This window comes from Rana temporaria, chromosome 10, assembly GCF_905171775.1.
Source record: "Rana temporaria chromosome 10, aRanTem1.1, whole genome shotgun sequence".
Lineage (NCBI taxonomy): Eukaryota > Metazoa > Chordata > Amphibia > Anura > Ranidae > Rana > Rana temporaria.
This window is the reverse complement of record NC_053498.1, coordinates 29490496-29507169: the sequence shown is the minus strand read 5'-3', so window position 1 is coordinate 29507169 and position 16674 is coordinate 29490496. Positions and strand designations below refer to the sequence as shown.

The window sequence follows — 16674 nt, the reverse complement described above, 5'->3', positions numbered from 1 at the left end:
TAGGGTTCCGATCTGTCCGCCGCAATGTTGCAATCCCGCAAAAAAACGCAGATCGCCACCATTACTAGTAAAATAAAACAATAAAAATTACATAAATCTTTCTCGTAGTTAGTAGACGCAATAACTTTTTCTTATGTTACATCCCTTATATCCTCCTCCTCTTCTGTGTGTAGGCAGGCTATAAAAAGTAAATACTTTTTCTTTTTATCTGGAAAAGTAGATGCATGCAGGGCCAGGGGCTCAGTGTGACCTACCTTTCTGTGGACGGTGCGGCTTTGCATTTAAAAATGCGCTGTCTGCCCGAGAATAGCCAAGCGTTTTCAGGCTTTCCCGGCGCATGCGGCGTGTGCCTGTCAGAGGCCGGCAGCAGCCATTTTTTTCAGGTGTCGATGCGTTGCTCTTCACCCAGTCCCAGGGCAGGGGGACCTGGCAGCGCCTGCTGCTGTGACTCGTAGGAGTGCGGCTCCTGTGATGATCATGTGAATAACTGACTGCGACTCACATTCTGCGAGCTGTGATGGCCGCACGGCGCCCCTGTTGCCCATGGCGCCCTGTGCGGCCGCAAAACTCGCACACCCCAAAGGCCGGCCCTGGCCGCTATCAATGATGAAGATTACTGTTGTGTTCTGAGTGATGTGTGTATGAAACTGCAGAAAAATTTGATCACTAAGGGTGTCCTGTTTCTTCAGGACAATGCATGAGCTCATACTGCCCACCGCACTAAGTGCACATTACAGCAACTCGGCTGAAAGGTTTTGCCACATCCCCCTTACAGCCTGAATTTCTCAGAAATTTACACCTGTTTGGACCATTAAGAGTTCCTCAGAGGTCAGCATTTCAGCACTAAATGCTGTCCTAGGATGGTTCAGGTGTACTGACAAATCTTTCTATGCCAAAGCTTTCCAGGCATTAGTTGAACGCTGAGATAAGTGTATACAATAAATGTAGCGGACAGTTTCCACTCATTAAAATGTATTTTAATATATAACATCAAAAGATATGATATGACTTAAAACGCCCATCATAGTTCTCTCTACTGCGTAGTATTTGAAGAGTTTCTACAGTTAACCACTTCCCCTCTTATAAACAGTCCCTTCTCCTCATAATTCTCATAATTCTCAGACTTAAGCCTTACAAGCTTTGAAGTCCTCACTGCTTGCAACCAGATCGGAGGATTCCATTATTTTTTTATAATATTGCAGGATGACCTCCTACGCATACTATGATGATGTAAGTATTACTAACATGTGTCTTATTAAAAAAAGGTATTCAAATAAAAATTGCTCACACTGCTCAAACTCAGGGAACATTTTAAAAAAAATTGTTAAAAAATGTTTTAAATCAATTATTCTGCAACAGTTAATTTATCAACATTTTTATAGCAACATGTTTATAGCTTGTTTTTGCTAAAATGCTTTCATATGCATTACAAATTCTTTAAAGCTTAACACTGATTTAAAGACAAACCCTCACATTAGCAGCAATATTTAATATGTCTGCACAGGCTTTTGAATGATCCTTTGTAGCCAATGGGAAAAAAATAGAAACGTTCACATAAGGCTTTCGTTTACAGCCTTTACTGTTAACAGAACAAGGATTATTATTCTGTGGGGGGTATTGCAATTACAACTACAAGCAGAAATTCACAAATGTTTTTAAAAAATTTCACAATTCAGTGTGAAGAAGAGGAAAAGTGAGAGAGAAAAAAAAATACATGATCAAGTCACAGCACCAAACATAATATTTATTAATTGTGGTACTAAAGATACTTTAAGCGCCTGCACACCTAAAGAACAAAAACGTATTTAATAAATTTGTTATGTGTAAAAATCTCCCCTATTTTGTCTACGCTTCAGTCTTTGTACAAAAATAATTGTAAGCATTTTGGGTACCAATAATGCCTAAATCATTTCCTTACAAGGTACTGGTTTGATTATTTATATTTATATATATATATATATATATATATATCATTTTAATTTGTTTTAGGAAAGGGGTGGAAATAAGGATTTCATTTGGTAGTAGTGAGGCTGATTTTGTAAGGCGTTAAGAATTTCAAATTTGAATATGTACTTTATGTAATTATGTAAAAAGAATCAATGCATTATTGGATATTTAAAGTGAACAGGAATTTGCTTTTCATACGAATAAATAATTGAACTTAATATTTTTTGTGAAGTGAAGATTCTCAACTCCTTCAATAAATAAGCTGTTTTCTGAAAAACAATGAGTCCTACAAATGAAAAACTAAAAAATAATTTTATATGTTTGAAAAAACGAAAAAAATGAATACTATATATATATATATATATATATATATATATATATATATATATATATATATATATATATATATATATATATATATATATATATATATATATATATATATATATAATAACAAACTTTATTGTGCACCTTTTTCATTTACTGCTAAATATTTAGGCTTGGTTGCCACTTATGCAAGTTTCCTCTTGGTTCTTTCTGCAGTGCTTTTTGCGTTTTTGTAGATGCTATTTTAACGCAATTTGCTTTTTGCATTTTTTTATGTTTTTTTTCCCCCAATTTGTTGTTGGACAGATTAAAAAACCCAAATTGCGGAAACATCATTGTAAAATTGCGGGAAAAAAGGAACTACATGCTTTTCTGCAGTTTCTCCATTGATGTCCATGGAACCAAAAAAGCAAAAATAGCACCGTTTTGCATTTACAAAAAAAGTCCTTAGCCCTATCCAAAAACGCAGGCAACTAAAAAAAAAATGCCAGAACCTTTGGCAGAAAAAAGAGGCATACACAATGCTCATAATGGCTCATCTTGCACACAAGGTTATGTGTGTTTTGTGCATTTGCGTTCATAAGCTTTTTTTTCCCCAAAAAACATTATCTGAAGCACATTTTTTCCGTTATAATACATTTTCACTTGAAAATACTATATGCATACTTAGATGGCAGCACCCTCTCTCTTTTGTCTATTATATATAAACATATGCACAGCCAAGGGTAACTACCATACTACTTGGGAGGGACTTCTAGTTAGTCAGTATTTGTAAAGGCACACTTATTGCCAGCCTTGATAATGCATATATGCTTATAACTGTGGATAGGTGGGGATGAAGGCACACAAGTGATGTAGCACCTTAGGGGTGCCTACTTACTTGAAGGCAATTAATTTTTATTTATTTTTATTTTTTATATATATTACAGACCAAAAGTTTGGACACACCTTCTCATTCAAAGAGTTTTCTTTATTTTCATGACTATGAACATTGTAGATTCACACTGAAGGCATCAAAACTATGAATTAACACATGTGGAATTATACATAACAAAAACGTGTCAAAAAAGTGTGAAACAATTGAAAATATATTTCATATTCTAGGTTCTTCAAAGTAGCCACCTTTTGCTGTGATTACTGCTTGGCACACTCTTGGCATTCTATTGATGAGCTTCAAGAGGTAGTCACCTGGCCCAGCACCCCATCACTCTCCTTCTTGGTCAAATAGCCCTTACACAGCCTGGAGGTGTGTTTGGGGTCATTGTCCTGTTGAAAAATAAATGATGGTCCAACTAAACCCAAACCGGATGGAATAGCATGCCGCTGCAAGATGCTGTGGTAGCCATGCTGGTTCAGTATGCCTTCAATTTTGATTAAATCCCCAACAGTGTCACCAGCAAAGCACCCCCACACCATCACACCTCCTCCTCCATGCTTCACGGTGGGAACCAGGCATGTAGAGTCCATCCGTTCACCTTTTCTGCGTCGCACAAAGACACGGGGGTTGGAACCAAAGATCTCAAGTTGGGACTCATCAGACCAAAGCACAGATTTCCACTGGTCTAATGTCCATTCCTTGTGTTCTTTAGCCCAAACCAGTCTCTTCTGCTTGTTGCCTTTCTTTAGCAGTGGTTTCCTAGAAGATATTCTACTATGAAGGCCTGATTCACACAGTCTCCTCTTATCAGTCCTAGAGATGTGTCTGCTGCAAAAGGTGGCTACTTTGAAGAACCTAGAATATGAAATATATTTTCAGTTGTTTCACACTTTTTTGTTATGTATAATTCCACATGTGTTACTTTATAGTTTTGATGCCTTCAGTGTGAATCTACAATTTCCATAGTCATGAAAATAAAGAAAACTCTTTGAAAGAGAAGGTGTGTCCAAACTTTTGGTCTGTACTGTAATATATATATGTGTGTGTGTGTGTGTGTGTGTGTGTGTGTGTGTGTGTGTGTATATATATATATATACACACTCCTAAACATTGGACTTTATGTAAAGGGAGACTTAAAGCAGAGTTCCACCCGAAAGTTGAACTTCCACTCATTTGTCTCCTCTCCCCCTCTGGGGGCCACAATTGTCACCTTTCGTAGGGAGGGGGGACTGGATACCTGTCTTTGACGGGTATCCTGTTCCCACTTCTGGGAGTCCACGTCGCAGCCCATGACATTACCGCAGCGCCTACTCCTCCCTCTGTCGCCAGGCCGGTAGGAGAGAGGAGCGGGGCCGCAGTAGTATTACCGGCCTGAAGCCGTAAGGCTTATATACTATAATATATGCAGACCGGATAGGATTAAGGCACAGCCAGACTGCTCTGGCATTGTTCTGCTATAATGACCAATCACAGTGGGATCTCAAACTTAACCTATCGGTCATATTTGCCGTTGAATGGTTAATCACAGGGATATGCAGGTACTCTTGACTGGGAAAGGTTTTGCGGTCTAGCTTGAAATGGAAAACCGTAATTTCTACATTTTTTAATTAAGCTCAGAAGCTTGCTGGCTTGGAATACTGGCAAGAACTGGCTCAGCTCTGCCAGGAATTGGATCTTTGCTGTTTTTATTTGGATGGATGGTTGCTTCCAAGCACAGTGTTCTAATTCTCAGATGCTGCCTAAGTGAGTGATCGGTTATTGAAAATAAATAGAGATTAGCTCATTAGTCAGATTTTCAACAACAATAACAAAAATGGGTACAGAAGTGAAGTTCCACTATGGCATTTTACTTTCAGAACTGTAATTAAAGATATATAGACATAAATAGACTTTCACTCTCATCAGCTCACACTGACAGCAGGTGTGCAATATTCCAGGACTTTCTATCCCATTCATTATAGCTCTATGTTACTAAAAAAAATATATATTAATATGTGTTAAACGTGTATTAAACCCCAAAGAAAATATTTTTTCTATTGCAGCTTACCAATTCTTAGATGTAGGGCAAGGGCGTCAAACTCAATTTCATCACGGGCCATATCAGCATTATGATTGCCCTGAAAGGGTTGGTTGTATCTGTAAGACTAGGGGGCAGATCCTCAACGATCTGCACCGGCGCAGCGTATCTGAGATACGCTATGCCGCCGTAACTTACCTGGCTTTGGTTTGAATCCAGAAAGAATTTGCGCCTTAAGTTACGACGGCGTAGTGTATTTCTCGCGGCGTAAGGGCGCGGAATTCAAATGCGGCGAGTAGGGGGCGTGTGTCATTTAAATGAAGCGCGTCCCCGCACCGAACGAACTGCGCTTGCCCCGCCCATCAAAACTCCCAGAGTGCATTGCTCCAAATGACATCGCAAGGACGTCATTGTTTTCGTCGTGAACGTAAATGGCGTCCAGCCCCATTCACGGACGACTTGCACAAACGACGTAAAATTTTTAAAATTATACGCGGGAACGATGGCCATACTTAACATTGAGTACGCACCAGATAGCAGCTTTAACTATATGCCGGAAAAAGCCGAATGGAAATGACGTAAAAGAATGCGACGGCCGCTCGTACGTTCGTGGATCGTCGGAAAAAGCTAATTTGCATACTCGACGTGGATTACGACATGAACGCCACCCAGCGGCCGACTGAAAATTGCATCTTAGATCCGACGGCGTACTAAGAAATATGCCTGTCGGATCTAACACAGATGCCGCCGTATCTTGTTTGGTGGATACTTTGCAAAATTTGAAATTACGTGGCGTATCAACAAATACGCCGGCGTAATTTCTTTGAGGATCTGCCCCCAGATGTCCAGAGCTCCCCCCCCCCTACCTTTATATAAGATGTCAAGCATGCCACCACCCGCATAAATCAATAGTCAACCCACCCTCCCTTACATCACAGTTCACCCCCATACCTTGTGCTGCTTCCGGGAAGAAGATGGGAGCAGAGTTGAGAAGCAGAAACTGCAGGGTCTGGAGGAGGACCAGAGGAGGACTGGAGTTAGCTGCCAGAGTCTTCTGAATGCTGAGACCAGGGGAGGTGGAGACGTGGGGGTGCTCCGGCTGCACAGAGAGGTTCAGGATCTGTAAGAGGAATTTTGTCTTCCTCTCTGCTGCTGGCTGCTGAGACAAGGGGGGGGGGGTGCCACAGCTGCAGAAGAGGTGCGAAGGGCCACATGAAATGGCCTGGTGGGCTGCATTTGGCCCGCGGGCCTTGTGTTTGACACATGTGATGTAGGGCTACATTTGATTCTTTTTTAGGCTTTATTTATTTTATTTCCACCCATCTGGCCAGTAAGTCTGGTGTATTTCAATAGACCAATCTGTCTTTCAGATATAGAGAGGGTGGTGGTAAACCATTTCACAACGACATGGGTGCTTACAATGATCAGCTTTTATTTATTTAAAATCTCTATCCCTAAAGGAAAAAAAACTGTTGCTGCAACTGCTTAAAAAGAGTCGGCTGGCGTTTGGCTTAAGTTTGTTAGTGTTAGTCTAAAACTGTCTAAAGCCCTGTACACACGATCGGTTTGTCCGATGAAAACAAATCGATGGACTGTTTTCATCATACAGACCGATCGTGTGTGGGCCTCATCGGTTTGATTTCCATCGGTGAAAAAAAAAAATAGAACATGTTTTACATTTTTCCTATGGATAAAAAACTGATAGAAAAATCTGATCATCTGTGTGGAAGACCAAAGTTCAAGCATTGAACTTCATTTTTTTCGGCTCGTCGTAGTGTTGTACGTCACCGCGTTTTGGCACGATCGGATTTGTGACTGATGGTATGTAGGCAAGACTGATGAAAGTCAGCTTCATTGGATATCCGACGAAAAAATCCATCGGATTAGATTCTATCAGATAACTGTTCGTGTGTACAGGGCTTAACACTTTGCCCAGACTGACAATACTGCTGTCTAAAGGCATCTAAAGACACTTCATCCAAAGACACTCTAATACAGGAGGTGTGTTACTGGCTAGATTACCAGGTGAAATTAGAGGGGGGGGGGAAACGGATGCAGCCACCACATCTATTGATTGATGAGCTGCAATATTTTTGGTTTTAGGTTTAAAGCAGGAGTTCACCCGAAAAACAATTTTTAACCTTAGATTGATGCTCATTTTGTCAAGGGGAATCGGGTGTTTCTTTTTTAAATCGATGCAATACTTACCGTTTTAGAGAGCGATCTTCTCCGCCACTTCCGGGTATGGTCTTCGGGACTGGGCGTTCCTATTTGATTGACAGGTTTCCGACAGGCTTCCGATGGTCGCATACATCGCGTCACGAGTAGCCGAAAGAAGCCGAACGTCGGTGCGGCTCTATATGGCGCCTGCGCACCGCGCAAACGCGATGTATGCCACCGTCGGAAGCCTGTCAATCAAATAGGGATGCCCAGTCCCGCAGCCCATACCCGGAAGCGGCGGAGAAGATCGCTCTCTAAAACGGTAAGTACTGCTTCGATGTAAAAAAAAACACCCGATTCCCCTTGACAAAATGAGCCTCAATCTAATGTTAAAAATTGTGTTTTTGGGTGAACCTCCACTTTAATACAGCTTTAGTTAAAGGCTATTGGTTGAAAATAATGTAAACATAACTTACAAATATATCCAAATATCTAAATATCTAGCATACACTATTAATATCAAAGCATTTTATTTACATTTCATTACTACTAGCAATTTTTAGGATTTTATGTCCGTAGCATGAGTTGAAACCAAAAAAAATTATATTAGCACAGATTTATTTTTGATTCTTCAACTGTTCCTATAATAAAATGTTCCCATTGTGTGGGTTTTTGTAATTAAATTAGGTGACCGGCATCTCTTTTTAACAGCTACAGATAGATTGCTTGTTAAACCTTTAAAATGAACAGGAAGTGAGAGGAAGTCCCTGCAAATAAGTGACTCCATTGGGGGCCCCTAGTCACCAGGACTTGTGTCCCCATTGGAACGTTTTCCTTCAATTAGTGTTCTGGGGCAACCCAGAATGTGTAATTTTCTTTAACTTTTACTTTTGATTATAACGGTAAACAAGACAAATAGAGATGGTGAATCTCCCAATCTAACAGAGCTTAAGCTATTTTGCAAAGAAGAATGGGCATGAATGTCACTCTCCTAGATGTGCAAAGCTGGTAGAGACATCCTCAAAAAGACTTACAGCTGTAATTGCAGAGAAAGGAGGTTCTACAAAGTATTGACTCAGGGGGCTGAATGCAAACGCCACACTTTTAAGATATTTATTTGTAAACAATTTTGAAAACCATTAATTATTTTCCATCCACTTCACAATTATGTGCCACTTTATGTTGGTCTAGCACACAAAATCCCAATAAAATGCAATTACCTTTTTTGTTGTGTAGCACTACCCCCGAAGGAGCTGCTGGTTTGTTTTGGGTTTGTTACTCCGACTATCAACCCCTGAAACTGGCTCGAACCATCCCTTGGCACAACTGGTATCAGTGGGAAATGTTGGAGGGCACAATGTCCTATCACACCACAGTAAATGATATAAACAAATGGTTACCTTGAGTTGTATTGATCTCACAGGATGACAGATGGACTGCACACAAATTCAGCTTAACCAAAGTAACTCTTTACTTGGTAAGATAAAAGCAAAAGAAACAAAGGTAAAACAGTAGTAGACTTCTCGCAGGGCCCTGCGAGAGTCAGAATCCGTGATAACTGATAAATACAAATTAAATTATGATAGCTATGCAGACCTGTGTAAGAACACAGCAAAGGTATTCCCTCAGTAAGATATCCACACTGAAGCACCTCCTTGCCAAGCCTCACCCAGCTCTCTCTAATAACAGTGCCACACAGTGTAATGGAACAATTACCCAGTTAAAGAGTATGAGGCCAGATATCAAACAGTTTACTATAACTAAACAGGCAGTCTTTGGATAATATAAGTCCGTGTACTTATGTGTTGGCATGCGTTGGAGCACAAAGGGGCAATTTGTAATCCATAAAGGGAACAAATAACTGGTGGAAGATGCCTGAACAGTTAAATCACAGTGGTGAGTGCAAACGATCCACTCTCCTGCAACACAGTCAGTAGGTTTGGGCAGGTGCCCGTCTCACCCAACCAGATTAGGCCTTGTCCTTCTGGAACACTCCATCTGCGAACTCCGATTCACAGTCCTTCAGGATGACACTCTATGGTTCTCTCACAAGTCACCATCGTGCTGGGACACCGTCCGATCACTCTGTCAGGGACGCTACCTCTTTTGCTGGATGGTGATCCACTTGGGTATGGCTAGGCCTCAGGCTTCGGCCTAGATTTCCAGTGAAACACCTCAACACAGGCATCCTCCTGGGTTGGAGAGGCGGTCCTGAGACAGCGCGCCAAGAACGTCCTCTTCCTTAAATTACCTCCCCCAGAAGTCTGTGCAGGGAGCAAAGCATTCTGGGGTTGTACAGTTGCTCTCTGGGTATTGTAGTCTATAACTAAACTAGGGCAATGGAGTCTTTCTCCCTGTACTCAATTTCCCCAAATTCCTTGTTGTAACGATGCAAAGTAAATAGAAAGGGGCTATATCACAACTTGACCACCGGAGGGAGCCGAGATCCTTCTTGATCAGCAGATGGTAGTCTTTAGATCACATAAAAGGTGATGCCCCGCTACAGTTGTAACATGATAAAATGTGAAAATTTCAAATAGAATTAATACTTTTTAAAGGCACTGTACTTTATTATGAAGATCAATGACAATAGGTAGGTCACCAGGGGCTCCATCAAAATGTTGCTATATAACTGCAGCCTGGTAACAACACTGAAGCCTTGTACACACATATGATTGATTGATTGAGAGATTTTTACCGGCTGTGTGTATGCTCCATCGCAGTTTTCCCGACAGGAAAACTCCTGGCAAAAAAAAGAGAACAAGCCATCTTTTTTCCCGCTGGAATTCCCAGCGGATTTTAACCCGGCAGTTTTCCCATGGGAAACACTGCCATGGAGCATAGACACAGCCGGGATTCCCGACCAAAGCTCTCATGGCAGTTTTCCTGTCAGGAAACCCGGTCGTGTGTAGGGGGAAAAAGTTACCAAGCAGGTTCTACCCTTGGGTTTACCTCCGGTAAACCTGTACGTATGTACGAGGCTTAACTCTACTGTATCTATGGAGGAGCAGCCTGACCACTCTAGGAAAGAAAGTGTATTAAGACTACAGACCATCTTTCTGTCTTCTTATCATTTTAAAGCGGAGGTCCACCTAAAAAAAAATATTTAAAGCCAGCAGCTACAAATACTGCAGCTACTGACTTTTATTAAATGGACACTTGCCTGTCCAAGGTGCCCACGATGTCGGCAGCCGAAGCCGATCAATTGCTCGGCTCGCGGCTGCCCCCCCCGCCATCCTAGATCAGTGAATCAGGAAGTGAAGCGTTGCGGCTTCACTTCCCGGTTACCTACAGCAGGGGGGGCGTGACCCCTGCGATAGTCTATGCCTGGAAGTGGGTGCAAATACCTGTGTGGTGGCAAATGCCTAAAATGTGTCAAATGTTACACCGGAGGGGGGAGTGTTCCGAAAAGCGGAGGTTTCATTTTTGTGTGGACCTCCACTTTAACATATGAGGTAGGTGTTTTGAGAGATCTGAGGAAAATGCTAACTGATAAGAGTGTAGCAGAAGTAAAAAGCCTACTGGACTGACAACTTAATCAACATCTTATTTGAACTTTTTAACAGTAATCAAGGGAATTCCTACATCTACATAACACAGGGAGCATTTTCTGCAGTCCACAGTTTTGACATAAGCAGTTAATAAGACAATTGGGACAACACTGCAGAATTCGCCAGAACTTGCAAGTTCATTTGATTTCTGGTGGGTTCAACAAACTCTCTTTTGCACTTATCGAAAGGATATAACGAAACTTATTCAATGGTATATTTAACAGACCAAAAAGGAGAAAATAAAGAAGTTCATTGATAGGGTTTGCCTACGCCTTAAACTCCTTAAACATACAATGTTTTTTTAGCTTTCCAAACATACAAACATATAATAAAGTCTCCAACGTAAAATAAAAACTGCCACTTTGAAATACAAAGCAATCTAAAATCTTTTTTCTAGTATTTCTCTACCCAAAACCACAGCTGTGTATTTTGTTTCCTAGGTGTATCAGAGGCTGACTCATACTGAGAATCCACATGTTTTTGTAAACCCCCATACAGGGGGATAAACATTAATTTTACAAATAACATTTCCAATCTAATTTATCTTTAAGCCGAACTCTAGGTAAACAGCTATTTACATTTGATTCATACACGTCTGCCAGACAATCCCTGCAAATAGGTGAATCCATTCCCCCCCCCCCCCCCCCAGGTCACCAAAACGTATGATTTTAGCATGAAGCTAATGGATTGAGAAAAAATAAAATCCCTTCTTTAAAGTCTTCAATTCCTGCCTGTCAGCTCCTTCCCTAACAGAAGCCCGACTTGTGGGTGCTGATTTCAAGCAGAACACAGTTACTTCTATCCCCTGTAAAGTGAGTTTGCCTGTCGAGAGTGCATGTAGGAAGTATTGATGTTTACAATGACCATTTTCGTAAGCTGCCCATGCTCATACTTCCTCTCCTCTGCTATGGTATAACCAACGTCTGTACCCAGCTACCCTGTTTGTCTCACTGCAGCTCCGTTGGATTAGCCACCCAGCAATTCAGTGCCATGGGTTTCCATAGTCTTGGAGGCCCAAGCAGCACAGCTTTATTAGTTTCCCTGGTGCTGGTGGCCAAGGTACCACAACGTTACACTGACCATTCTCCTAAGTTGCCCATGGTCATGCTCCCTCTCCTCTACTATGCCATGACTAATTGCAACACCCAGCTTCCTTGTTCAACTCCCTGTTTGTCTCACTGCAGCTTAGTTGGATCAGCCATCTGGCAGTTCAGCTTTATTAGTTTCAATGATGCTGGTGGCCAAAGAGGCACCGCATCATTCATTTCCATGGTGCTGGTAGTTCAGGTACCACAACCTAATTAGTTTCCATGGTTATAAAAGCCCAGGTTGCACAGCATCATTGGCCTCTATTGTGCTGACAGACACGTTTTCTGAACCCTAGAAATTAAGTGGCTGATTCAGTTGAGATGCAGAGAGACAAATAGAGGTTTGAACCCCTTTAGTGAAGAGGAAGCTGGGTCTATGTTTCCGTGGGAGAGGGAAGCTTACTGTACAACTGATGCATCTCCCCCTACATTTCTAGTGACAGCAGTTGTCTCAGGCAATTGCATGGAGACAGGCACGGTCACTCATGGCTCATTAGATATGCATCTTCATGCTAGCTGCATTATGGGTGTGGTTGCCTTTTCTGGCCATGTCATTGGTCTTGGAGACCACATAGAAGAATTTTCAATTTACTTATCCCTTGGAGAGACAGGGGACACCAAAAAATGAAGACTACTTAAAGCGGGGGTTCACCCAAAAATACATTTTTAACATTACATTCAGCCGAGTTGTCCTAATGACAATCGGCTGTTTTTTTTTTTTTTCGTACATACCTTATTTCCCCGCCGCTTCCGGGTATGTCTTCTCCGGGACTGGGCGTTCATATCTGATTGACAGGCTTCCGTCCGTCGCATACTACGCGTCACGAGTTGCCGAAAGAAGCCGAACGTCGGTGCAGCTCTATACGGCGCCTGCGCACCGACATTCGGCTTCTTTCGCCAACTCGTGACGCGTAGTATGCGATGGTCGGAAAACCTGTCAATCAGATAGGAACGCCCAGTCCCGCAGAATACATACCCGATAGCGGCGGTAAAAAAATAAGGTATGTACGGAAAAAAAAACAAAAAAACAGCTGATTGTCATTAGGACAACTCGGCTGAATGTAATGTTAAAAATTTATTTTTTGGGTGAACCTCCACTTTAAGGTTAACATTGGTGTCATTTTTTTACAGCAACACACTAAGAAGTCATCATCTCTGCTCACTGTACTCTTTCAACTCTTGGCTCCATGTTTGCATATGTGCATGAATCAGAACTTGATTAGCTACTGGCGCTGCCCATACCTCTTCCAGTTTATGTAATCATATACAGGAGATGACATCAAGACAGATTTAGGTACTCTATGTAAAATGTATTTAATAATTTTTAAAGGTGTACACAACTACCTTAAAATGTATGTATAAGCCTAGCTTTGTCTTTAAGTTGTAAATGGAGTGGGGAAGGGTTCAAACATACGTCGGGTTATATTACTGTCTGTATCTCCTTCAGAGAGATGTATCCTTTCTATTTGTCCCGGTGAGTGACCATTATCAAAAATACACAATTGGACAGTTTTTGCCAAACCAGTGGATGAGGGACATTTTGAAATGGGGATACCTGTTCCCATAACAAATAAGAGGGGAATTATCCTCATTTTGGAGAGATTTTCTCTCACTTCCTGCTGTATCACCAAAGCTGAAAGCAATGGGAAATCTCCTTTGTGAGACATAGGCAAAAACAAATTGACTTTGGAAGTGGAAAAAATACATGGGTTACTGGGTCTCTTGAACAGTAGATATTTTTAGTGAGGTCTTAGGCATTGTAGAGGGAACAATCATCCTTAAGCAGCAGAAATGGTGGCAAAAATGGTTTCTCTTTGCTTGAGTAGGAACTGGGTGTGCAAGGAAGAAGGCGCCAAAAACAGAACATATAACATCCAGATTTAATTGTATTCAGACTTTGTATCAAAAATTCAACATGTTGCAGTAGTTTAAAAGGGTGCCCCTTCATTAGGATACTATTGAAAGAGGTATGTACAGGACTTATAACATTTGAGGGATCCAGAGGTATTCAGTATGATCACTCCATATGCCATTTCATAGCTTTTGCCACTTTCCAACTTGCATAACCAAAAAAATCGACATGTGCAAATGCATTTTCGTCCAAATTTCGGGGGTTTTTGGGTTCCTTTTAACAAACGATAACGAATGTACAGAGTCCGAAATCCGAAAGATCTGACACAAAAAAATGCTTTATTTTAATTTTGTTGCGACAACAGTTCGATATAGATAGACGATTCGACCTGACAGTGACTATAGCGTTCTGTGTCTATCAAATCTGCAGTTGAATGTGCCCAACCTAACTCTATTAGTCCGAGATTATTCAACATAGAGAGAAAAGATTCAAGATTATGGAGACATGAAGATTTGACAAAGAGAGAAAAAATTCAACGTTACAGAGACATGAAGATTTGACGAAGCAGCTAAAAACAAAGGATCACAGCGAGCGGACATTTATGGTCAAATGCTCCGCCCATAGGCTATAGAAGAATTCTAATGTTGGCTGACTAGTAATAATAATAACTATAATTATTAGTCATACAACATTAGAATTCTACTATAGCTTGTAGGCGGAACATTCGACCAGAAATGTATGATTGCGGCATCGTACTGTTTAGCTGCTTCGTCAAATCGTCTTGTAACATTCGATAGACACGGTAAGCCTTCAATGACAGATTCGACCTTAATTAATTCGGATTTTCGGACTAATGCATTTTTAACAAAACTAAATAAATAAAAACAAATTTTGGAAGTACCTAAATGTTATTTTTTGGACAAAATGAAATTCCGAAACAAAATATTTTAGTGTGCACATGTCTACCAATAAATGAGAAATGAAAAGTAATTGAAAGGTTTCAGCTATACATACATTTTTTTCATTTAGTTTTAAATGTACTAAGGCTTGTTAATGTATTCTCTGCATGACAGACCTGCTAATATGGATGCAAGGAGACATGCAGATGTTTACAGTCTAGTTAGATGTCATTAGTGCAGGATATTTATGAAAAGTTTTGCAGAGTAATGATCATTCACAATAATCATTTTTTTCAATTACCCTCAACAGGATGTTACAGATTCGCCAGAGGATGCCACTCCTTGTATGACTCTTGATGCTGTTGGTGGCTTTGCTATCTATTTCATTCCAATTACTTATATGGTGGTTTTCTTGCTGGATCTATTAGGCAATGGGCTGGTGGTGTATGTGCTAGCGGCAAAGCGCTCCCCTTGGCTTCTAGCAGACCACTACTTGTTTCAGCTTGCCTTGTCGGATCTTCTGCTTGGGTTTACTTTACCTTTTTGGGCCTTCCAGTACAGTTCTCATCAGATTATTAGTGACACCCCTTGCAAGATTCTAGGAGCTCTTTTTACTATAAATATTTATAGCACAATCTTCTTCTTGGTCTGCATAAGCATAAATCGCTATTTCTCCATTGTCCATGCTATAGAACTTCATAAAAAGCAGCGACCTCTTCACACAGTTTTCATTTGCATTTTTATCTGGGTGCTCTCCTGCGCTCTGTCTTGGCAAGAGTTTTATTTCCGAAAAGCTGAGGGCTCATTATGCATGTATAACTTTCCCATAGGCAAATCTACCTTTTGGAGAGTAGTTCTGCAACTTGTTGAACTTACCATTGGATTTATTATTCCTTTAGTGTTTATGGTGTTCTCCTACTCTCGGATACTTTGCACACTTCAAAGGTCCAGGCACAACCATTCCAGACGATCGCAGATGGTTATCATAGTTCTCCTACTTGTGTTTATCTTCTGCTGGGCTCCCTACAAAACTTTACAACTTATTGACAGTCTGCAACGTTTGAATGTAATTGCTCGCGACTGCTATTATGAGAAGGTCTTGGACATTGGAATGATCATCACCGAGGCTTTGGGTCTTTCTCATGTGTGCATTAACCCAATTGTGTATGCATTTGTTGGTGTTAAGTTTAGAAGAGAAATCTTCAAAATGTTCAAAAGATTTACAAACCAGGTCTTTCACTCCGCAGCGGTTATCTCTAGGGAAGGTACTATCTACACGGACTGCTCTTATTCTAGAATCATGTAATCGTCCTCACTCACTGTCTGTCATCCTTGTCCATTTATCATGTTTGTTGACTTGGCCTGTATCATCATTTATCATAATGTTGACTTGACATGACAGATATTAACAACATGTGTGCTTTAAAAATTTGCTTAGAATTGATTTATTGATGCCTTAAAACATATAGGCTTATGCCGCATACAGATGATCTGACATTCTGACAAAACCGTGGATAAAATTTCTGACGGATGTTGGCTCAAACGTGTCTTATATACACATGGTCACACAAATGTTGTCGGAAATTCCGAACATCAAGAACGCAGTGACGTACAACACGTACAACGGCACTAGTAAAGGGAAGTTCAATACCAATCATGTTAGTAGAAGTTTGGTGAGGGATGACTCGCGCTTTTCAGCCTCATGCTTTTCAGTCCATTACAGCATGACAAATGTGCTATCTCCATTATGAACGCTAGTTTTACCAGACCGAGTGCTTCCGTCTCATACTTGATTCAGAGCATACGTGGAATTTTGTGCATCGGAATTGTCCACACACAATCGGAATTCAGGGAAACGGGTTTTGTTGGTGGATAATTTGAGAACCAGCTCTCAAATTTTTGTTGTCTGAAATTCCGACAACAAATGTCCGATGGGTCCTCCACACAGTCGGAATT

General features: G+C 40.9%; 1 protein-coding gene across 1 annotated transcript; it reads left to right on the top strand.

Moving 5' to 3' along the window:
• Positions 1–1046: 1046 nt before the first annotated feature.
• LOC120916046 (C-X-C chemokine receptor type 3-2-like) lies at positions 1047–16315 on the top strand. Its single transcript, XM_040326894.1, has 2 exons — positions 1047–1230; positions 15029–16315. Exons 1-2 carry the CDS (start codon positions 1204–1206, stop codon positions 16022–16024), a joined length of 1023 nt encoding a protein of 340 aa, XP_040182828.1. The 5' UTR covers positions 1047–1203; the 3' UTR covers positions 16025–16315.
• Positions 16316–16674: the final 359 nt, after the last annotated feature.